The sequence below is a fragment of the Phocoena sinus genome, chromosome 10, assembly GCF_008692025.1.
Source record: "Phocoena sinus isolate mPhoSin1 chromosome 10, mPhoSin1.pri, whole genome shotgun sequence".
Lineage (NCBI taxonomy): Eukaryota > Metazoa > Chordata > Mammalia > Artiodactyla > Phocoenidae > Phocoena > Phocoena sinus.
Window position 1 is genome coordinate 19,779,517 of NC_045772.1, and position 25,361 is coordinate 19,804,877.

The following is a 25,361-nucleotide window of genomic DNA, read 5'->3' on the forward strand; positions in this document are numbered from 1 at the left end:
AATGTAATTAAGTTTATTCAAATGTGCAGCAAACAAAATTCACTTAAAAAAAAAAGTTAACCTAAATACAGTCTACTAACCTGTTTGTTGTTCTCTGCCATGGAAAGCTGCAATGCCAAGAGCATGGAGTCTGCACCACATACAGTAGTTCTCTCAGAGTTACAAAAAGTGTGCCAATTCCTTCTGAACTCTTTAATCATATCCAAGACAGACTTCTGATTAAGCACAGCCATCCTCTTAAAGTAAGACAGAAGGCAATATTAAAAAGCCTTATTTTAATTGGAAATTGATATTTAACATGTATAAGGAAGCAGAGTGACAGAAAAATAAATAGTGAACAAGAGGTCTTTTCATATTTATTAGATTGCTTTTAATTACATTTAGGAAAACAGAATAATACAATTTCTGCCCAATCATATTTTTCTCTCCTCTAGTTTTCTTAAGCCAAATCTTTGAAAATAACAAAATCCAACCTTCAATCTGAAAATTCATACAAAACAGATAAATGCAAATTCTGCAAACATAATTACAGACACAAACGTAGCTAATTAAAGCTGTATTTTTTAAAATACTTATTTTGAGATAGATGGTAACATCTACGGTAAAACGCAAAAGAAACAATTTCCTCTATCCCTATACTGTCCCAAAAGGGATGGTCTATTTTCCACCCCTTTGAATCTGGGTCAGCCTTGTGACTTGATTTGACCAATAAAATGTGGCAAGAATGCCATCATGGGAGTTCCGAGCCTAGATCTAGTTCCAAAAGGCCCATGCTGAAAAGAGTTAATATAGCAGGCCTGACTACTGCCCTTTGAAAAGCCTGCTTACAGGGTTGGCATCTGGGAACTTAGATTTCAGGACGATTTCCTGTAAGAATGGTTCACTGTGCCTCAACTATTTGTATAAATAATATAGCTTATGCTTTTCTTTTGAGTCTGGAATTTGGGAACATAGAGGATACCTACATGTTCAGACCTCAGTAGATTCCCTGGGCACTGAATCTCTAAAGAGCTTCCCTGACAGATAACATTTCATGTGTTGTCGTAACTTGTTGCTGGTAGAATTAAGTATATCCTGTGTGACTCCACTAAGAGAAGACTTTTGGAGGCTTGTGCCTGATCTCCCCTGGACTTCACCCCAGGTATCAATACCTTGTCCCTTTGCTGATTTTGCTTGGCATCTTTTTGTTGTAGTATATTATAGCATGAGTACAACTGTATGCTGAGTCCTCTGAGTCCTTTTAGTAAATTATTCAACCTGAGGTGACCTTGGGGACCTCCTGACACAGGCCTTGCAGTTTTAGCTTTTACTCTCTTGCTACTCTCAGAATGACATATGAAGAAGTGCCAGTTAGCCTGCTGGAAAGGCCATATGGAGGAGAGCCAAGGCACTCCAGCTGACAACCAATACCAACTGAAAGACAAGTGAGTGAGGCTATCTTAGATTACCTAGACCCAATCAACCTGCCAGATGAAATACAGCACCATAAGTGATCCTAGGCAAGACCGGCAGGACTGGCAGAACCACATAACTAAGTCCAGCCCAAATTGCTGATCCACAAAATCATAAACATTTTAAATTGTTGTTGTTTTAAAGCCACTAAATTTCAGAGTGCTTTGTTACACAGCAATAGATAACCAATACAGTAATAGCTAATATTTAGAAGCTTTCTTGGTGCCAGATAGTTTTCAAAAGCTTAATATGGGCTTCCCTGGTGGCACAGTGGTTAAGAATCCACCTGCCAATGCAGGGGACACGGGTTCAAGCCCTGGTCCAGGAAGATCCCACGTGCCACGGAGCAACTAAGCCCGTGCACCACAACTGCTGAGCCTGCGTGCTGCAGCTGCCGAAGCCCACGTGCCTAGAGCCCGTGTTCCACAACAAGGGAAGAAGCAGTGCTTCTCACTGCAGTGAGAAGCCTGCGCACCGCAACAAACAGTAGCCCCTGCTCGCCACAACTAGAGAAAGCCCACACACAGCAACGAAGACCCAATGCAGCCAAAAATAAATAAATAAAGTGAAAAAAATTTTTTAAAAAAGCTTAATATTACTTTATTCAATCTTCACAGGAGTCCTATGAAGAAGGTCTATTATTATCCTCATTTTACATCTGAAGAAAGCAATACCCTATGCCACTCAGCTAGCAAATGGGGAAATAGACCTAAATCCAAGATGCCCAAATCCAAAAGCTGTGCTCTTAAATCACTATATTACATAACTTCTCCTGATAGACAAAGGCCTTTCAAAACAATTGGATGTAGTTCCAATGTTTTATATACTCAAGCCTATATGAGGCAGCCAATTCCTTTCTCTGAGTGTACAGACATGCCTCTAATCCTTATTTTCCCTACTTCCTTTTAAGTACCCCAGTCTCCAACACAGTCACATGCCATTATCTTATTTGGGGTATTTTACTGTACACATTCCCATTTACTTACTCCTCTGTTATCTTTGTCTTCTTTTTTTATGTGGCATAAACAGAATCCAGGGTGTTTACCAGGTATCTTGGGTTTGTATGATCAAAAAAATGGGCATGTGCCATTTACAAAATAATAATTTATAAATATAATCAGTGATGCAATTTAAAGATACAGGTAGAAGACTATAAATTAAAATATCTATAAAACTATATATCCTAATAAATAGTAAAATTCTCTTCAAAATATCCCCTTCATCTCTTAAAAGAAAAAAAAACATAAAGTGAAGAAATAAAGCTTCAGTGATATGACTAGTTTGCCTAAAATCAATCTTCAGTAGTAAATTATTTACTGGTATTATTTGAAGATACTATGAGTTCGGATTGCTAATAATGAAGACTAATCTGGAATTAGATGGTTCTGAATTCTGACTCCACCACTTAAAAGCTGTGAGACCTTTTCCAAGTTATGTCACCTCTCCTGTCTCAGCTTCCTTGTACTGTACTGACGATGAAAATAATAATACTCCTAACTCACAGGGTTTTGTGAAAAGCAAATGACATAAATACAAGGTAAGCTTTTACAACTATGCCTGGCACATGTAAAAGTGAATCTCATCGAAGGGTCAGCATACTTTTGGAAAGGTTCAAATAGTAAACTTTTGAGGCATTCAGGCCATCGGGTCTCTTACAACTACTCAACTTGACCTTGCAGTGTGAAACTAGCCACAGACAATACATAAATGAGTATAGTGGGCTTCAGCAAAACTTTACAGAAACTGAAATTTGAATATTATAATAATTTTCACATGTCACAAAATATTATTCTTCTCTTGATTTTTTTTTTCCAACCATCCAAACATATAAAAGCCATTCTTAGCTCAGGAACTGTCTGCACAAAAACAGGTAGTGCCACTAGTTTGCCAAGCTTGGTCTAGCCTCAACTCTTCCAGTAGCTAGCTGGCTGTGTGAGCCCAGACAATAAGCCTTACACCTGACTGCCTAGATAGAGATATAATACTTTCCACAAATCAATGAGACAACGAATATGCAAGCATTCTGAATGTCAGGCTGAACTATACAAAAAGCTCTGATGAGCCTAAATTTCTTCACCTGTAAAAGAGGGAAGATTATCTCCTACCTCATAAAATTAGGAGACGTTAGTGAGGCAAGTAAATAATCCACCTAGTGCCGGGCACTTAGTAGATGCTCAATAAAAAAAAAAGGGCGTCGTTGCTGTTCACGGTCAGAATGCAGGTCCTAACAGTTCCTTGGGAGGATTTAACAAGGAGAGGGCGAAAGCAGCGGAATTGGAGTCTACGTACGTTTTAGGATTGGAACGCTGGTTTCCTGCCTAACTAATGAATCTAAGTAGGGCTCTGTGAGCCTCATTCTTCCAGTCAGCAGATGATCCCTCAGGACCTTTCAGCTCCATCACTGGAACCTACGAACTCTGTTCAACACCCCCAGACCAAACCAGGCCCCAGTGCAAAGACACTGCACAAATAATACCGTAGACGGTCACATGGCGCTCTGCTGTTACCGAAAAATCCCCTAAGCCGCGCTTGAATCACCACTTAAAGTGTGACAGGCGGGCGAGGAGGAGGCGACACTCACCTGGCTCGGGGTAGAACCTGGACGTGCAGACTTGCCTGAAGAAAGCTCCAACCCGGCTGCAATGAGTGACCGCGCGTTTACATTTTAAATATCGCGGGAGGGTCGGGGAGCCAATCGCAGCTCCCGCCCTCTGACCCGGAAGCAGAACCGGCGCGCAGCAGCCCTTGGCGAAGACTAGCTCCCCTTTAGCTGCTTCCAGGCGCCCTCAGGTGCGTATCGCGCGTGAGCCCGAGGAGCAGCCCGTCTGTGCTCCCGGCCGCCCCACGCCTCTACTTTATCTCTGGAAGTTCCTCCTCTCTCCGGGCCGTTCCCCCCGCCCTTCCCTCCGACCTCGGGCTCCGGGAGGTGGTAGCGGGGTCTCGCGGGACTTGCCAGGCGTCGGGGCTCTGCCGGGACTTCTCTTGTTCCCTCCCTCCTCTGTCTTAGCAGTTTTAGAAGGGCAAGTCCAGCCCGCCTTATACAGTGAGACCCTGAGACTGTAATTAGACTGGGCACTACTTTAATGAGCAATTAGGGACCGAGTTTCCGGATCTGGAATCTTTTGCACTTCCCATACTGGTATCTTACCTGTTGGTCACCCTTAACAATTTTCAGTCCCCTTAAGGTTACTAGTTTACAGATTCCCCAAGGTGCAGCTCATCTCATATGATTCTCAGTAAATACTCATCAGGTGTTTGATGTGTTTGTTATGGAGCCCAGATGTTTTCAGGACAACGACCGTCCAATTAAAAAAAACAAAACAACAACAAAAAAAAAACTGACCTCTTTAGAATCCATAAGTCTCATCTGGGAATGGTACTTCCAGAATGCCCACCAGCCCATGAAGTTTTGTGCCTGGCTTTATGAATATTATTTTTGTATCCCATGTTGGCAGTTCTTCCTCCAGATTGTATATTTTCTATCTGCTTATAGTAAAGCACTTTTCACACTGAATCACAAATAACCCTGGATTGTGAGCTCCTTCAAGGCAGGAGTCTCTTTTTCTTCTCTGGCACTGGTGTCCAACACTTAGGAAGGTCTCAAATTCTGGCTCCTCTTATGAGCTTGGAAAGCTAGTTAACCATCTAAAGTCTCGATTTCTTCATCTGTAAAATGGGGATCAGAGCACCTCCCTCTTAGGCTTGTGCAAGTATTAGACATGATAATGTCAGTAAAATACTTAACGTGGCACCTGCAAATAGTGCTCCATGAATGTTAGCTATCATTAATTTTTTATGAATATATTTACTATTAATGTGATTCCATCTTTAAGTACTCACTGTATCTTTTAAACTAAACAGAATTTTGTGGTGACTTATTCTGCAAGTATCATTCACAAAGTATATGAATAAGTAATTTTTTTTGATCTGCCTGAAGTCACATCCTTATTTTGATTAATTGTGTAAAGTAATCCTTTGACGGTTTCTATCTAACTGTTCCTGTGCTGTAATCCACAGTTTCGTGACCTTGTCCAATAGAAGGCTATTTTTACAACTGCACGAGTTTTGCCATACAGGATGAAGCAAGATGCCACAAGAAATGCTGCCTACACTGTGGATTGCGAAGATTATGTGCATGTGGTAGAATTCAATCCCTTTGAGAGTGGGGATTCAGGAAACCTAATTGCATATGGTGGCAATAATTTCGTGGTCATTGGCACATGTACATTTCAGGTTAGTGTACAAAACTGCAGTGAATGACAGTGAAGATATTTCACTGATAAGAAAACTTATACAAACTTTGGTAAATTTCAGCTAAACTTTAAAAGTATATTGAATTTGAATGTTTAAAAAAAAATGATGTGAAGAACTACTGAGAAAGACATTCCCAATAATATATACCTGATATTTGTGCAAACATTAAATAAGTAGTGAAAAAGAATATAGTTGACCCTTGAACAACACAGGTTTGAACTGCATGGTTCACTTATACATGGACTTTTTTCAATAGTAAATATTAGGATACTATAGGATCTTAAGTTAGTTGAATCTGCAGATGCCAAGGAGCTGCCCACAGGGAGGGCCTAGTGCAAGTTATAGGATTTTTGACTGCGAGGAGGGTCATTGCCCTAACTCCTGCTGTTGTTCAGGGGAAAGCCTATGTATATAAGGCTTCTCTTGTGCCTCGTGATTAGAAATGGAATATTCTGGTAATTGAAGTTTATGATTAACTGAACATATGTACAGGGAAAAATATCAATTCGATGAGATCTGATTACTAAATCCAGCTTTTCTGTTGATACATTCCAGTTTAACATAGGAAACAAGCTAGTATTGAGAGCTTAAAAAACGATACTCCAGGAGATTTTATAGCTATGATGATATTCAGCTTTCCTATTAATATGCTGTCATACTTTTTATACATCTAGAGTATACAAAGTGTGAGATCATACTCATTGAACAGTCGGTTTAACATAGTCATTAAGACAGTGAACTCGAGCCAAAATGGCTAGGTTTTTACTCCTTCCTGGCTTTACCTCTTAATAGCTATATGGCCTTGAACAGGTACTTAACCTAGCTTCTATAAAAATGAGGAAAATAATACACTTGACCCTTGAACAATGCAGAGGTGAAGGGTGCCAATAGGTGCAGTCAAAATCCAGGTGTAACTATAGTACCCTGGTTCCTCATATGTGGATTCAACCAACAGCTGATCATATAATCCTATAGTATGTATGTCTTGAAAAAAATCTGCATATAAGTGGATCCACACAGTTCAAACTCATGTTGTTCAAGGGGCAACTGCACTTAATAGGGTTTTGTGGGAATGTCATGAGTTAGCATGCACAGTTCCTGGAAGGCATCTGACAGATTTAATACATATGTATGTTTTAGCTGTCATTTGATTTGGTCATTGGTGACACTCATGCACAGCCCCATATTTAATGGTGTGGTGCACACCATCTTTTCTCACAAGAAAGCCAGTTCTACATGTAAGAGAGACTTTGAACAATGAGAGGTCAACCCTCAGGAATCTCTGGTTAATCCTTTGTTTATTAGAATGTTATTCATGGAACACTATTTCCAAAATTGAGGTTAATCAATGAGGTAATTTGACAGTGACCAATTTTCAAAGATTTAAACTTTACACCAAAGTGATATTATAAACATTGTAAATATTATTTCCTCTTTTACTGATAAGGCAGTTCGGTATCTTACAGTATTTTGACATCATAAATGCAGTTTAGCATTTTACAGTGCAATAAATGTATTAGGTTATACATAATTAGACTGTGTGTATATTTATCCTAAGGAGAAAGTATGAATTAAAAGCTTCAGTTTGTTGGTGTCTGAGTAGAATACAGAAGCTCTTACGTTATCCCATGTTGTCTCTTAGGGTTGGGGTAGGAATTTCTAGCTTTTAGACTAAATATGGTCCTTGGCCTAATTTCAGCTGGACTGTCAGGTTAGGATCATAAAAAGTCACATGATTAACAGAAATAATGTAACACAGTCTTGAAAAAGACTGAAGGGAAACCATTTTTCTAATACAGGCTACTAACCTACAAAAGCAGAAAGCAGCCCCCTACAGATAAAATTGATATTTTGCTTCATTACTTTTAAAATTAATAGCAGTAAACATAGAATTGTGTTCAAAAGTACTGAAAAAATATGCATTAGCTCTAGTTTATGTTCAGCTAAAAAAATGTTGAGGGAAAAAGTCAAAAAGGAAGAAGAAATAAGGAAAAAAGAAAACACAGAGGTGATGGGTGGCAGAGGGAAAATGACAAAATGAGAAAAAAATTAGTAAAAACATTTGTATTGCTCTGTTATGGTTTGTGGTCATATGCATTTTCCTTGTTGATCCTCAGACCTGTGGAGCTGGCAATATGGGTCTTACCTCAAATAACCTAAGGAAAGAACTGGTTTTTTATTAATTTAGCAAGTAGTGAACACTAATTATGTTCTGTGCCACGTACTGGAGATACAGTTAAACAACTGTCCCTGTCCTCATGGAATTTCCATTCTACTTCAAAGAAGTTCAGGGATTTATCTGACTAATAACTGAAAAAACAAGATCTAGATCTCATTTTTATACCCCTGTTCTTTTCCTTCTGTGCTGCTATTCAGATAGGTTGAAGCTGTAGTTCAAACAGTTCTGGAGGAGAATTGAGTTTCAGTAATTTGCCATTGGGGATTCAGATTGCTTCTTTTGAAGTTATTTTTTGTCCAATTAAGAACTGTTTAAACACTGTTCCTATTCTCTCATGTTAGGACCTTCAAATTCTGTAGCACTGAATTTCTTATCTTGAGAAAAAACTAAAGTTGAAAGATTTCCACATTCCTGTCAGAAAGGCAATCCTCATTCTAAGACTGTTAGGAATACACTGCTGATGTAGTAAATGTGAATTTCAACAAAGCATTTTTCAGAATCTCGTGGTGTTCTTTTGAATATGTTGGAAATTTGAGCCAAATGATAGTACTATTGATTGGTGTCTTGTATTTGTCAAATACTCATTGAGTGCAGATCAGGTGCTGAGAACTGGTGATACATACTTTAAAAAAGCGAGGACCCTATCCTCAAGGAGATGTTTAAGTGTAAAGCAATGCAACAAGATAACTGCTATAAAAGTAAAGGGCAGAGGGAGCATGAAAGTTTCCAAGTCTGTTCAAGAGGTCATCAGTAATAAATGGCAACCTCTTCTGGGACTTGGATGAGAACACTTGACTTAGGCAAGCACATTGAATTTATATAGAACATGAAGTCGAAAAGGATACCTAATGCTTTGGGTGACAGACTTCATTTAACAAATTTTTATTGAACACCTGTTGTATGCCAGACTCTGCTCAGAATCCAAATATTCTTTAATAGATTGGATTAATGGGCCAAAAGTTGACCAAGCTAAAATTTCATAAAGATGAATATAAAGTCTTAAAATGATAGACTGCTAGAGCTAGAAGGGAGAGTTATGACTTAGTTTTTAGCCACCTGGCTGTTCACCATGAACCAGTGCGATGATTAAACTGCCAGAGGAAGTTAGTTCAGTGCTGTCCAACAGAAACACAGTGCGAGCCACAAATATAAATTTAAATGTAGTAACCACATTTTGAAATGTAAAAAGTAGATGAAATTAATTTTATTGATATATTTTTTACCCAGCATATCCAAAATATTTTATGTGGAACAATATAAAAATTACTAATGAGATACTTCTGTGTTCTTTTTATACTACATCTTTGAAATCTGGTGTGGATTTTGCACTTTATAAAGTGTACATGTCTCAGCTTGAACTAACCACATTTCAAGTGCTTAATAGCCCCATGTGACTGTGGCTGCCATACTGGACAGAACAACTCCATATCCTCCTCTGTAAATTGACAGTAATATTTAGTGTTTACTTCAGTTCTTAGCAGTGTATTATGATTCAAAGGAGATAATGTATGTGAAGACAAATTTCAGAGTTGTGTTAAAAAGTTTAAAACTGTCATGTGAAAGAGGAATTAGACTCAGAATGGTAACTGTTTTTTATGTTATTTGTCAGCTCTATTTGAGTGGAGTTGTTGCTTATAATGCTTTAAGACTGATGCTGAAACTGCTTCTTTGAGTGTGTTCACCTAGGGGAGATCAGCTATGGCCAGATATTTGCCGTCACTGAATTAGACTACCTCATTGATGGTTCCAGAGAGCAGAATTTGGAGCAATGAATAGAATTTACATGGAAACAGGTTTCTGTTTAATGTTAAAGAGAACTCTTCGGATAATTAGAACTACCACCCAAATTGAATAAGCTCCCCCCCAAAATAGCTAGTTCCCTCTCACTTGAAAATGTTTAGAGAAGGTTTGTGCAAACTTTTTTAAAATGGCCTACTAGAGATTTAAGCATTAGATGAAAGAAGTAGACTAGGTAAATTTTACAGTCTCATCCAACTAAAATTCTGTATCTGGCCTTAGATGAGTGTAGTGGGGGGGCCTGCCAATTTCAAGCCCTTAGAGTGGCCCTTTCACCAGCCTGGCGTTGCCCCAACCTCAAATACGCTGGAGACTTGTGTTAGGATTTGTATTATAGCAAGTTTTCCAAGGTATCTTAATTTCCTGCCTATACAATACTGCCTACACCCCAGACTAAACCCAAAATAGTATTAATCTCTGCCTGTACCGCACACACACCCTGGCCTTTTAGTTGGCTCAATGGCAGACATTGCTGCCAGGAAAAAAAGGTTTCACTGGTAGTACATAAAACTCAGGCTGTACAGTCCCTGGGATTTCTTTATCCCCACGACCGCCCGATAACTTCATATATACCTTCGATAACAAATTACAGGACCTAATTATCAATACTGTTGTTACAGTAGCAAAATAATGTGTGTCTTGATGGTAAAAACTTCATTTTTAGAAGATTGATTTGTCAAGTGTGGAAAAATATATGTAACCCAAACTATGAAGTCAGATATGATTAGGCTCCTAACCTTACTTTTAAATTACTTAGTGATTGCTGCCTTGGGATGTCTGGCTGTTAGCTATACAGTTATTGTACAGACAAATTATGAAGTAATAAAATTTGACAGTTTTTCTTTCCTTAATAAATGCATTTCTGCTTCCTTTTTTCATTTATGGAAAAAATTTTTCTGTTAAGCTCACCTGGAATTTAAAGTAATTTTCAAGGGGTATCTGAATCACATAGAGAAAGATATATGTAATATATTTGTGAGATGACTGCTGGGATTGCAAAGGCTATCCTGGAAAAATCAACACATCCACTAGGATTCAATTAAAGTACACATTATAAAACTTTGGATTTAGATTCAGGATGAATGGAATTCTTAGAACAGTCCTTCACATAATTTCTATCTGTATAGACATATGTATTCAATTAAGTATCAGGTTTCACCTGCTCTGGATTTTTTCCCTAATCCTATTTTATAATCTTAGAAACTTTTATAAAGAATAACTATAGTCAACACAGAAGATTCCTTGGGCAAATTTGTCATGAAAAATTGTGCTTTTGTCTCAAGACCCATTTAAGGTTTTGATTTAAATAACAAAACAATGATTATTTTTAAAATTGCAATATTTTAAGCTTAGAATAATAATAATAGATCCCTGTATACCTACTACCTAGCTTAAGAAAGGGAACATTAGCAATTCCTTTGAAGCCCCCTGGGTTTTCTTTCCTTACCACCTTTTCTTCTCAGCCCGAACAGGTAACCATGTCTGAAATTTTGTTTTTCTTCAGAGTTACCATGTGTAGGTATTGCAAATCAGCATATTGTTTTTCAGGTTTTAAACTTTATATCAGTGAAATTATTCTGTATTATGTTCTTCTACTGTTTGTTATTGACAGTATGTTTGTTAGATTCCTCTATGTCAAAATTCATATATCTTCATTGTAGTATGGTGTTTTGTAATATGAACATACCACAATTAATCTTTTCCACTATCACATAGTATTTTACTATTGAAAACATTGCCAATATGCATATTCTTGTGTCTTCTGTTTGAGTTTTGTTACCCCCGCCTTTCATCTTTTTTCTCCCTGATAGTTGGGAAGTTTTACGTGTTGTTTCTCTTCTTTTAATGGTTACCATAGATATTTTAATATGCAACCTTAATTAGTGTTAAAATTAATATCTTTAACTTCTTCATGAACAAAGCAAGGACCTTTGACACTTGAACTGTCACCCCGAAAGACTTATTGTTATATTTTAGTTCTCTATCATATTTCTTTTCATTTTACCCCACAAATTCAGTATTGTTTATGTGACTAGTATTTGTTTAGATTTACCCGCATGTTTGCCTTTGATTTTTTTACTCACTGTTCCTTACATCTCAGGCCTGCCTTCTGGGGTCAATTTTCTTCACCTAAAAGCACATCCTTTACTACAAGAAAAAGTTTAAACTTTTTCTGTGAAGGGCCAAGTAGTAAATATTTTAAGCTTTGCCAGGCCATTTAAGGTGTCTGTTGCAAATTATTCTTTGTTTTTTACGACTCTTTAAAAATATAAAAATGATTCTCAGCTTGTGGGCCATACCAAACCAGACCATAGACCAGGTTTGGCCCCTTAGTCATAGTTTGTCAGCCTCTGCTTTTGGAGATGCTTTAGTGAGACTTCACTGATGCCAACCCTTGGTTTTGGTTTTTATGAAAATATCTTTAAAACAGCTTCATTCTTGAGAAACAGTTTTGTTGTGGCTACAGTTCAACCGTTTTTCCTGTCATTTTGAAGATATTCCACTGTCTGCCTGCATTTGTTTCTGCTAAGAAGTCAATGGTTGTTCTAATTATTCCTCTTTTATAGGAAACCTGTCTTTTCTTTCTGGCTGCTATTTCTAAGATACCTCTCTCACTCTCTTCCCTCCTCTCTCCCTCCCGCCCTCCCTCCCTCCCCCTCTCCCTCTCCCCCTCACATATATGCACACACCTATATATATATACACACATATGTATATATCATGAGAGTTTGTGTATTCTGAAGTTTTACTATGTTGTGTCTAACTGCAGATTTTTTTTTAAGCTGCCTAGGATTTATTGTTCTTTCTAAATAAACATATTGGTACCTTTGATCAAGTATGATGAATCTTTTGCCATTATCTCTTCAAATATTGACTCTTCCCCCATTCCCTCTACTTGTTTCTTCTACAACCCTAATTAGATCTATGGTAGAACTTCTCACCGAATCCCTTTTAACATTTTTTTTTGTCTTCTCTTAGCTGCATTCTGAATAATTTTTTCAAATCTGCCTTCTAGCTCCTCTAAGCATTGATTTTTTTTTTCTCATTATGGTATTTTTATCTAGACGTTTTTATTTAGCTCCTTTTAAAATCTGGTCATTTTGGGTAATCTCTTGTTGCTTACTCATATTTTTTGATTACCTCCTCTAGATCCTTAAAAATACATCTTTTTTGTATCTAATTTTTTAATTAATTAATTTATTTATGGCTGTGTCAGGTCTTAGTTGCGGCACTCGGGATCTTTCATTGCAGCGTGGGGCCTCTTCATTGCGGTGTGTGGGCTTCTCTCTACTTGTGGCGCACGGGCTCAGTAGTTGCAGTGCACACGGGCTCTCTAATTGTGGCACTTGGGCTCCAGAGCGTGTAGGCTCAGTCGTTGTGGCGCGCAGGCTTAGTTGCCTCATGGCACGTGGGGTATTAGTTCCCCAGCCAGGGATTGAACCCGTGTCCCCTGCGTTGGAGGTGGATTCTTAAACCACTGGACTAGCAGGGAAGTCCCTGTATCTAATTTTTTAATCTGATGTCTCCAGGTTGATTCTTCTGTTTGTGTTTGTGGTACTTTGTTTTCATATGTAGTAGTGCGTGCAGGTAAGATCATATTTGATTAAACTGTATCTGTCAGAACTTTATGAGACCTGTGTAGAGGAAGTTCACCCAAAGAGAATTTGCCTTTGTCAAGCGCTTGGGGCCACTGTCAACATATGGACATTTTTAAATAAATTGTCATTTTCTGGAGCACATAGTTAATGTGAATTCCAGCCCCAAACTCATGTTAGGGCCAGCCAATGGTTGAGATTTCTCACAAGTGACTTTTTCTCTTTCGTGGTCTTCACCCACGGTACATATTTTGCCTGGCACTTTTGGTTTTGGGGGTTTTCTTCCCCTACTTCCCTTTAAAGGTCCTGGATCTATGCAGAGGTCTCTGATCTGCATCCCTCTTTGTTCAGGCACTAAGTTTTGTCTCCCATCCCCTACAAACTGAAGCTGTTAGTTATTGGATGTTGGCAGATGTCCTTAAGATAGCTTTATGCCTTGGTGCTCAGTTGCTTCTCTGGATTTGGATTTTTGCATTATTTTTGTATCAGAAAGCTTTTCTGGTTATTGTCCATATTGCCAGACAGAAATGACTTTTTAAAATTCATTTTTTTCCTCATCTTGTCATGAGAATAAACTGAAATCATTTTAGTAGTACTAAGCCAAGGAGATAAGCTGACTTTAAAACATCTTACCCAGAATCAAATATCCAAAAGACTAATCAGATCATTATTTGCATATTCACTATTCATAGAGTGTACTAGTATATAGTATGGATGAATAGTTTGTAACATCCCACACATGTATCGTGCCATGTATAATACTATGTGAAAATTATTGATACTCATTATAATGACTTTGAAGCATCATACGGCACAAAGTGTCTTGTACATAATATGTTCAGTATATATTTTTTATATTGTCACTTGATAATCCATGCCTGGTAATTCATTTACCTAGAATATTCTGATTCTTAGAGCATTCCATTTTCATTGTGTTTGCTGTGAAATGTATTTACTATTAAGAATAAATTGTCTCCTAAGTAAGATAAAGTATAACAAGTATATTGTTTGTTCTTAGTTACCATAGAGAGTTATCTTGTGAGGCTTAGACAGCTTCAGATATTTTTGTTGTTGTTCAGTAAACCAGTTACATCTTAATATCTGATCTGCTTTTGAACTTCTCAAAAGAATATTCATGGCCCCCTGATAAATTCTTCATTATAATGAAACACACAGTTTTATACTGTTTGTTCTCATAACTTATTAAAACATTTACTGTGTATGCTTAGGAAGAAGAAGCAGACATTGAAGGAATTCAGTATAAAACCCTACGAACATTTCACCATGGAGTCAGGGTTGATGGCATAGCTTGGAGCCCAGAGACTAGACTTAATTCGTTGCCTCCAGTAATCAAGTAAGTTTAACATTGTCAAGGAAAGGCAAAAGATTAGATAATTTCAGCTCTGGTTATAAATACTTTACAACAGCATGGTCCCAGTTGTGGGGAGAAGAGCTACAGTTGACACCTGAACAACGCAGCAGGGGGTGGTTATAACCTGAGTATAATTTATAAACAGCACTCCCTCTCCGAGGTTCCTCCACATCCAAGGATACAACCAACCACAGACTGTGTAGCAGTGTAGTATTTACTATCGAAAAATATCCACATATAAGTAGACCTGTGGAGTTCAAACTCACGTTGTTCAAGGGTCAATTTGTACTTTATTTCCCTACAACTTTTAATTTCACCTCCAAGAAAGCCTTGGACAAGAGAAGGCATTTCCCTGCTGGCTTTGATCTATTTCATCCAATGGCTCTTAACTAATCATTGAAAAGGCATGGTAGCAGAGATCTACCAACATATCCAGGTCTATAGATTAGGAGCCTTCTATAATTTAAACTTTATTTAAATTAAATAAACATAGGGGACTTCCATGGCAGTCCGGTGGTTAAGACTCCGCATTTCCACTGCAGGGGGCACGGATTTGATCCCCGGTCAGAGAACTAAGATCCCGTACACCACGCGGCTTGGCCAAAAAAATAAATAAATAAAATTAGTTAATTAATTAATTAAATGTATTAGTTGAGAAAAAATGGTTAACTTCAATGCAGTCAGAACTTGAGAAATTTAGATCCATATGATACTCATTTATCTGAAGACAATTGGAAATAAACTTTGTTTTCCACTATATAAATATAACTTCTATTTCTTCCTCAGCCATAATCTGACATGCTGAGAATCTAAAAATTTAGGATTGAAGGCAAACTAGTTTAAAAACAGTTGTTTATTGATTAGATTTTGTTTTTTAATGTAACATACATTGATGTACTTCTAAACAGTACCTTAAATGTTACAATCAGTGTGACTAATACTCCAGCTTTTAATAGATAGAAGTATATCAGCTTTTATAGGTATAAAAAGTTTATCATCTTCTGTCTAATTTATTGAATTTAATATATCTTAAAGTAAGAAGGCTTATGGATAACTGAAGAAGGCAAAGACTAAGATGTATAACTATTTTTAATATCTAAAATTATTAACTATAATATCTAATATTGACCTAGCTAAATAAAGATGCCCATCCTTTTCTGCCTTTAAGAAAAAGTTAAACATTAAATTCATGTGGTGATTTATAATAAAATTCTACATGTTTCTTATTGAAGAGACAAATCCAATATACTAATTTTCATATGTTTTCCAAAGATATTTAAGTGCCAACTTTGAGAAATAGTTATAATAACACTTTTTACAACAGAGCCACAGCATCCCCTTTCTGCTCAAACAAAAACATGATTATGAGTTATGAAAACAGCTTTGGTGGGGAGAACTTTCACTTAGGCTAAAAATGGATTTGTTTTCATTTTCTTACTTCCAGATTTTGCACTTCTGCTGCTGATATGAAAATTAGATTATTTACTTCAGACCTTCAAGATAAAAATGAATACAAGGTATGTTGACAAGTATAATTTGTAAATCTTTATTTTAAAACACATTTATTAATTTTGCTTTTTTGATTGGATTTATCCCAATTTTTTTTTTTTTTATCCCAATTTAAAATGACTTTATGGTTACCTTTATGTAGTTTAGAATCTCATTTACTCTATTTTAGCCTGCAGTAAGTAACTAGGATCATAGTAAGGACTGCAGATTATAAATCTGATATCACTTATTAAAATATTAGGTAGACACAGCAAATGAGGGAGAATTAGAAATTCAGTATAATAGACATGAACACACATAGAGTAAGAGTTGAACTTAAGGGAACAAACACAGTACAGCATAGTGAGAGGCAGGACTACAAAGTGGCTAAAAGCACAGACACAGAAGCCAGACCACCTGGCTTTGAAGCCTAGCTCTACCACTTTAGTAATAGTGTGACTTTGGTCAAAGTCCCAATCTCTTTGTGCTCATTTCCTTACCTTTAAAATGGGGATGATCATAGCTTCTGCCTCATAAGTCAGACAAAGACAAATACTATGTGATCTCACTTATAGGAGGAATTTTTTTTAAAGCTGAACTCATAGAAACTGAATAGGCCTGGGGAGTGTGGGAAATGGGGAGATGATGATTGAAGGGTACAGACTTCCAGTTATAAGTGGAATAAGTTCTGAGGATCTACTGTACATCATGATGAGTATAGTAAACAATACTGTATTATATACTTGAAAGTTGCTAAGAGAGTAGATCTTAAATGTTCTCACCACAAAACAAAAATGGTAATTTTATGAGGTGATAGAGGTATTAACTAACCCTATTGTGGGAGTCATTTCACTAATCCTATTATGGTAATCATTTCACAATATATATGTATATCAAATCATCATGTGTATACCTTAGACTTACACAGTGTTATATGTCTCAAAGTGGGGGGGGAATTCATTAAATAAATAACCTCTCAGTTTGGACTGAAACTGAACCATGTTTTTTATAAGAACAGTATTGCCTTCTTGACTTTCTAGTAAATCAAAACTATGAATAATGTTATAAAACAAAGATAAACTGTAAACCTTTCCAATCATTTAGAAAACAGTAAAAGTTATGCTCTAAACTGTATACAATGGGCTATATACAATTTTACCATAATACAGTGCAATGTATATATTAATTTAAAGCTGTATCAGTGACTGTACAAATGGCACATAAAACTTTGACTCATCAAAAGTCAATAGTTACTAACAATTATTGTTAGTTATAATAGACATTAAATATTTAATGTTAATTTGATTTGGCTTGTAGACTCTGAAGCTCTGAAGAATGATCTGGAGGACTTGGGTTTGTTAAACTTACACAGGAATGTTTGAATCAAATCCTTTTTTTTCCTAATTACATATTTCCAAATAGTAAACAGTACCAAATAGAACCACTTTATTAATCGTACAACTGAGATCAAATTCAAGTGTTTGGAAGGAAAATAGGAAGCAAGAACAATATCCATTAAAATATTTAAATATCTGATATCTGACAGACCTGTTTAGAATTTCAGTTGTAAAGATTTAGACTGATTGGACCTGCCTGCTTGCATAGTCCTCTACCTTATAACTTCCCATTTATTTCTTCTGTGGCCAGAAGAGAATTGCTGGGTTGTTGTGATAATGGGCTTATAATACTAGCTGTCTCCAGTGCTGGCAGTCACATTGAGCAAGTGAATAAAGACAGTAGAAGGTGAAGTCCATGCTATGTATTTATTAGGGAGCAGCCAGTGTACAGAGCAGCAGGTATAAGGTAAAAAATCAAAGGGGACTCTATTTCAGAGCCCCTAGAAAGTTATTCTAAATTTAACTTTTATTTAACCTTTATGTAATAAGTGAGAAATGAGGTGATATGAGGACAGGTACAGTTTAAAAAAAAAAAGTCTCTGTTTTTGTAAGAAATGCATACTAGAAAAGAAAGATCAAGCTAATAACAGTGTGTTGAATGATCAGCTTCTTTCCAAGATAAACCTTCTAGAAAGGTGGGTGTATAAATCATGTTTTAAAAATAGCAGATTGCTTAAGAAATATTTATAGAAAAGAGAAGCATGCAGTGAAAGCAGTGAAGTAAAAATATTAGGTAGGAATATTGTAGGTTATTTTCCTGTGTTCTTACTAACTTTTCCCCTTACGTCAGGTTTTAGAGGGCCATACAGATTTCATTAATGGTTTGGTATTTGATCCCAAAGAAGGCCAAGAAATTGCAAGTGTGAGTGATGATCATACCTGCAGGTATGTTGCTTATATAAGTTACAGCCAAATTTTTGAATTTTCATCTTATTTTAATGAGAATTACACTTTAAAAATTAGAGAAAATGTAAACTATATATATTCCACAAAATGTTATAAAAGAAGCATACTTTATTTAAAATGTAAGTATGACACCAACATGAGTTTCAAAACCAGTGAGTTGAGTTCTCATCCCATTTACTTGAAACTTCCCTTGCTGATTCATGGGTGCCCCTCTGCCTCTTATTTTAGATTTGCCCATTTATGAAATCTAAATATATATTAGGTCAAACAGTGGACACAATCAATAGGATAATAAAAGGCATTTGCCATATTGTGAAGTTATTTCATAGATCCTATCTGATAAGGTAGTGTTTAATAATGAACTGAGAATCTCATTTGCTAGAGCAAGACTCGCTGGAAATTTAGTGTTTTGACAAATTCGAAAATCTCTGTATAAAGTTTTTCTGTAGATACAATACATTACAATATCACATTCTTCCACCTCACTCCCTAGTTTGGACAGATGAGGTGGCTCTAAACGTTTTAATAGTGACTAAAGCTGGAGAATATCACAAGTAAAGAACGAGATGAAGAGCAAAAGTAGGAGGTGGAAATAAGCTGAAGAGTCAGGAGTGAAGCAGTCATTAGAGGAGTGCCAGTTGCTTCATTTGTTTTGACAGTACTGTGAGCAAAAAGAACCACCAAAAAAAAAAAAAACCACTGCTCTGCTATTTTGCATAGCTTTAATGTTTATAAAGGTATGACAAAATCGTTAGTATTAGTAAATACTTGTATACACATAAAGCTACTAAATATGTGTCCTTTCACATCGGAAGTAAAGCCACTAGCTTCTTTTAAATTTTAATCTTCTCAGCTCATCTTTTAAAGTTATAGAGTCATAAGCCATTATTTTTTATAAAATTTTCATGTCAAGGACATGAAAGATTTACATGACATTAAGACTGTAGGGTCCCAAGTGTTAAAAAGAACTAAGTTTGTATAGAGACAGAAAAGTAAGTGGGGCCATTTTTAATGTAAAACTTAAATTAGATCACTAGAAAGAAATAATGACGTTTTAATTCTCTAACACATGGAGCATCCTAATCACAAGCATTAGGAATAATGAAACCTGAGAAGGGGGATAATGAGTGTCTTTTTAAGCACAGGAATAGCCTCTGAATAGTGAACAACAGCCAGAGATAACCTGGGATTACATTCAGAGATCCATGATTTTTTTCTTGTAGGAGACTTTGGGATTTTCATAGAATAGTAAAATTATCCTAAAGTATAGGGGACTGACAGAGGGTGGCCAACTTTTTGTCAAGTCAGAAGAATTTTTTTAAAGTTCTGCTGCCTTCTATTATTACCATCATTTTATTTAAAAAAGAACATTATCACTCTAAAAAGGAGAAAGAACTTACTTCAAAGTAAGTCCTTTAATTTAAATAAATCTAACTTTTTGAAATTCACTATGTTGCTCCTAATTGTCTTACTTGCTAGGCTGTGGTTAATGATGTTATTGTTCAGTGAATACTTACTCTCCCTTCCCCACTCCTGTGGAAGGAGGTTTTCCCACTTTGTTGGGCTTAGCCATGTGACTTGTTTAAGCCAGTGTAATGTTAGCAGGTGTGACTCAAGCAGACACTTGAAATGTTTTACATGGTTTGTCCTGACCAACTGTCCTCTGTCTTCTCCTATAATATAAGCATGTCCTAGATACTACTGGCCCCAGAATACACAGCACATGAAGCAGATATGGAACTGTCTGGCATGAAATAGAACTTCCCACAGACCCATGAGGCAAGAAATGTATGCTTATTTTTCTAAGTCTCTGAGATTTGGGAGGTTGGTAACATCATTGTAGCAATAGCTGGAGAGCTAACTTTAGAATTTATCAGCTTAATTTGCCAACCAGAAGGGCATTTCTGATTGGCTTTTAAAGTCAAATTTCTTGGGCTGAAAGCTAAACAATATAGATAAGATTTTTAACAGAAACAGAAGATATAAGTAGATCGAGTTTAAGGAAGAGTAGTAACATACACTCTCAAAGTAACAAAGGAAAGAAGGATTCTGAAGGGACAAACTACAACAGAAAAATGTTTCAGTACAACTGTATTCATTAACTCAAAGTACAGAATTGCCAAGTTATGAATAAAGACACCAGCCAAATGGCAGCTGTGCAATTTGGGCAGATGAAATAGCCATTTACATCCCAGGAATCATTCCTGTCACTGTGCTAAAGTAATGCCTACCATAGTCTGGGTCTCTGTGTTGTTGGTAAAGATACCTTAGTGATATCCTTGTCCAATCATACTCAAAGCCTATGTCATCTTGGGAGTAGTATTATATGCTGGTGATACCATGCTTTAAAATGACATGCTAAATAGAATAACTAGACTGAAGTTCAGTAAAGAAGTAGAGGATTTTAACAAACATTTTAAACCAGCTAAACATATACAAAACACTCCACACACTCCAACATCAGCAGATACACATTCTTCTCAAGTGTACCTGGAACACTCTTTAGAATAAACCATATGTTAGTCCTCAAAATAAATCTACATAATTTTTTTAAAGATTGAAATCATACGAAGTATCTTCTTTGATCACAGTGGAATGAACTAGAAATCATTAACAGAAGGAAAATAGAACATCTACAGATACATGGAAATTAAATAACACACTGTCATTAATTATCCAGTGGGTCAAGAAGGAAATCACAAGGGAAATTAGAAAATACCTTGAGATGAGTGGAAAATGAAAACACAACATACAGAATTTATGGATGCAGTAAAAGCAGTGCTCAGAGGGAAATTTATAGCTGTGAGCACCTACATTAAAAAGAAGAAAAAGCTCAAATCAGTAACCTAAATTGACACCTTAAGAAGCTAAAAAAAAAAGAATAAAGACATCCAAAGCTAGCAGAAGTAAGGAAATAATAAAGATTAGAGCAGAGATGAACAACATAGGGAATGAAAACACTAGAATCAATGACACCAAAAGATGTTTCTTGAAAAGATATAACAAAATTAACATATATAGCTAAAACATATTATAGCTAAATTAATTAGCTGGACAGACGAAGAGAGAACACTACAAATGGTAAAATCAGAAAAAGTGGGGACGTTACTACCAACCTTACAGAAATGAAAAGGATTATAAGAGAATACGATGAATAGTTATACACCAACAAATTAAATAACCTAGGTGACATGGACAAATTCCTGGAAACACAAAACTGCAGACTCAAGGAAAAAATAGAAACCTGAATAAACTTATAACAAATAAAGAAATTGAATCAGTAATCAAAAATTTCCCAACAAAGAAAGGCCAGACAGGATTCTTCACTGGTAATTCTACCAAACATTTAAAGAAGAATTAACCACCAGTCTCTCAAATGCTTCCAGAAAGTAGAATAGGAAGAAACACTTTCTACTCATTCTGTAAGGCAGCATTATCCTGATACCAAAATCAGACAAAGACATCCCAAAAAAAAGAAAAACTGCACCACCAATATTCCTTATAATAGAGATGCAGAATCCTCAACAACATGCAGCTAAAACTAGAAAACTCTGAAAAGAGAAAACCAGCAAATCTTTATGACCTTGGATCTGGCAATGGTTTCTTAAATATGACACCCAAAAACACATTTATTAAAAATAAATACATAAATTGGACTTCATCAAAATTTAAAACTCTTGGACACCAAGACCCTATCAAGAGAGTGAAACATCCCACTGAATGGGAGAAAATACTTGTAAATTATATATCTGATAAGGGTCCTTATACAAGATATATAAGGACTCTTATAATTCAACAATAAGAGACAAACAATCCAATCAAAAAGGCAAGGACATGAGTAGACAATTCTCTAGAGAAGATACACAAGTAGCCGACAGCACGTGAAAAGATGCTGAATGTCATTAGGGAAATGCAAATCAAAAACAAAACGAAATACCACTAACACTCACTAAAATAACTATAAACAAAAAGTCGAAAAAAACAAGTGTTGAAGAATGTGAAGAAACTGAAAACCTCATTGTTTTCTGGCAGGAATGTAAAATGGTGCAGCTGGCATGGAATAGAGTTTGGCAGTTCCTCAAAAAGTTAAAACATGTGACCCAGCATTTCCATCATAGGTATATACCCAAAAGAATAAAAACAGGTGTTCATTCAAACAAAAACTTGTAAAAGGAATGTTCCTAGCAGCACTGTTTACAGTAGCCAAAAGGTGGAAGCACCCAATATCCATCAGTAAATGAATGGACAAACAAAATGTTGGTGTATCCATACACTGAAATAGTATTCAGCTATAAAAAAAGAATGAAGTACAGATACATGCTACACCATGGGTGAACTTGAAAACACTATGCTAAGTAAAAGAAGCCAGACATAAGATATTCTATGATTCCATTATATAAAATCTCCAGAAGAAGCAAATCCATAGAAACAAAAACGATTGGTAATTGCCAGGAAGTTGGAGGACAAGAACTTAGGAGTGACTGCTTAATGGGTACAGTGTTTCCTTTGGAATAATGAAAACGTTCTAGAACTAAATAGTGGTGGTGGTTGGCAGAACACTGTGAATGTGCCAAGTGTCCCTTTAACACTTTAAAATGATTAAAAATGGGGAATAAAATAAGTGAATAAAATTTTTTAAATACTAAGCTTTATTATGTCATCCTACAATATGGAGCAGTGCTACAATATGGATTCTTAAACATTTTGTACTATAAAGAGCTGAAGAAATGTTTCTCTGACTCTGCCAACTCAAAAAAAATTATTTTAAATACATTGTTGATCTGTGCATATTTTCTGATGTTTGACTCTGGCATTTTCAAGGAGACACAGTATTATAATCAGCTAAGAGATTTGTGGCCTTAGGGACACCGTTTCAAAACAATCTGTCCCCTGAGCGGGTTCATAAAGCTTATGTATTTTGTTGAAATTTTCCAAATTCTGAATCAGAATGAAGATAGTCTCACTTGTACTAGTGTGTCAGTCTATCCATTAAAAAGTTATCACTTGTTTATCTCTTGATATAGAGAATGAATGTATAGAGAATAAATTAATATAGAGATTAGTTCATTCAGTCAGCAAATATCAAGTGTCTACTATGTGCCAGGTACTGTGCTGGGTACTTGGTAATCACTGATACATTTTTAAACCTGTGAATAATCATTTCAGAACCATTTTAATCTTCTCTAAGACTGACAAAAGTATTTTATTTTCTATAAATGAATTACAGTATTAATAAGTAAATATTACTGAATATTTTATGGAGTGCTTTACTGCATACTAACCAGCACTAAGTGCCTTACCTATGTAAATTTATTTAATTTTTACAGCAACTCCAAGATAGGTACAATATTTACCCTCATTTTACAAGATGGGAAGGCAGGGCATAGAGAGGCTAATAATTTGTGGAAAGGGACATAGCTATTAAGGAGAGGAACTCAAATATCAAGCAGTGTGGCTCTAGTACGTGCACTCATTTAATTCACTCACTCTTCTGCCTGAGTGGCAATTTTTTGTTTTTGTTTTTGTTTTTGGCTGTGTTGTCTTCCTTGCTGCGCAGGGGCTTTCTCTAGTTGCAGCAAGCGGGGTCTACTCTTCGTTGCAGTGCATGGGCTTCTCATTGCAGTGGCTTCTCTTGTGGTGGAGCATGGGCTCTAGGCCCGCAGGTTGGTGGTTGCAGAGCACGCTGGCTCAGTAGTTGTGGCTCGCGGGCTATAGAGCGCTGGCTCAGTAGTTGTGGCTCGCGGGCTATAGAGCGCTGGCTCAGTAGTTGTGGCTCGCGGGCTATAGAGCGCTGGCTCAGTAGTTGTGGCTCACGGGCCCTAGAGTGCAGGCTCAGTAGTTGTGGCGCACGGGCTTAGTTGCTCCACAGCATGTGGGATCTTCCCGGATCAGGGCTCAAACCCGTGTCGCCTGCATTGGCAGGTGGATTCTTTACTACACCACCAGGGAAGCTCCTGAGTGGCAATTTTCAAATTCACCCTGAGAAGGTGGTATTTGTATCTAATAATATTTTAGATGTTTATTACTTCTCTGCATTCTCTAATATGACTTCATTTTAATCTAATATTCCATCTAGTTTTAGTATTCTATAATCCCTGCAAGTTTATAAGAAAACTGAGTTCTCATTTAACTCAGTGGTTCTTTATCAGTCCCAATACCCCCTTTTTAAACAAACATTTTCTAATGTCTGCTATATAATCTTAAATGAAACTCATGGAAAATATAACCTATCAAAATATATAATTGTAAAAAATTTTATTTTAATTGTACTACATTTCTGTTAAATACTAATAATAATATTTTAAATAAAATAGTATTTTAACTATACTACACATTTCTATAAAAAACAGATTGTTATAGAATAACAGCGTAGTGTATATGCTCAGATACGACTGCATAAGAAGAAATGGTGAAGTGTAGTCTTTGTCACTCTTTACAAGGAATAAATTTGAGTATCGGAAAAATAGGATAACAGGAAAATGTAAGGCAGAGAGGCAAAGCTGCCAAGTTACACAGTTCCAGGGATACGGCTTGCAGAGTACGATGTAAATAGTGCCATCTGGAGTTTTGCAGTGTCATAGCCTTGGGCAAAACTAGTTATTAGAATAAAAACTCAAGTCAGTAGTAATTTTTAAAATTTTACAGTGGGAAGTGAAAGAGTATGGAAATAATGCTAATCAAAATAGAAATAACATGACAAGACAAATTATAGGATATCACATTGAAAAAATAAGGAAGGATAACATTCTTGCAAATCAGCCAGTTTTTATATGGGTAGTATCAAAATAATTCACTGTTATTTCAGGGAATGGAGTACTAACAAAATTGCAAAAACATATCTCCTATCTTGAAATGGTCCCACCTTTTGAGGTATTTCTAAATTTTACTGTGATATTCAAAAGTCATGTAGAATGTCTATC

At 36.3% G+C, this 25,361-nt stretch overlaps 2 protein-coding genes across 4 annotated transcripts in view; one reads left to right on the forward strand and one right to left on the reverse strand.

The window, feature by feature from the left end:
* Positions 1–4,175, reverse strand: part of PARPBP (PARP1 binding protein) — an 86,258-nt gene extending 82,083 nt beyond the window's left edge. For all 3 annotated transcript variants that reach the window (XM_032646439.1, XM_032646437.1, XM_032646438.1), the window contains exons 1-2: positions 4,034–4,175; positions 81–236 (exon numbers count right to left, since the gene is read on the reverse strand). Coding sequence is in view for 2 of the 3 variants with exons in the window: in XM_032646437.1 (XP_032502328.1) it covers positions 81–233 (153 nt within the window). In the remaining variant the exon portion in view is untranslated. The remainder of the gene's footprint in view (positions 1–80; positions 237–4,033) is intronic.
* The window catches only part of NUP37 (nucleoporin 37), a 41,219-nt gene continuing 20,033 nt past the window's right edge, over positions 4,176–25,361 (forward strand). Inside the window, exons 1-5 of the mRNA XM_032646441.1 lie at positions 4,176–4,242; positions 5,470–5,685; positions 14,508–14,632; positions 16,095–16,167; positions 18,326–18,420. Coding sequence (XP_032502332.1) covers positions 5,530–5,685; positions 14,508–14,632; positions 16,095–16,167; positions 18,326–18,420 — 449 coding nt within the window. The 5' untranslated portion in view covers positions 4,176–4,242; positions 5,470–5,529. The remainder of the gene's footprint in view (positions 4,243–5,469; positions 5,686–14,507; positions 14,633–16,094; positions 16,168–18,325; positions 18,421–25,361) is intronic.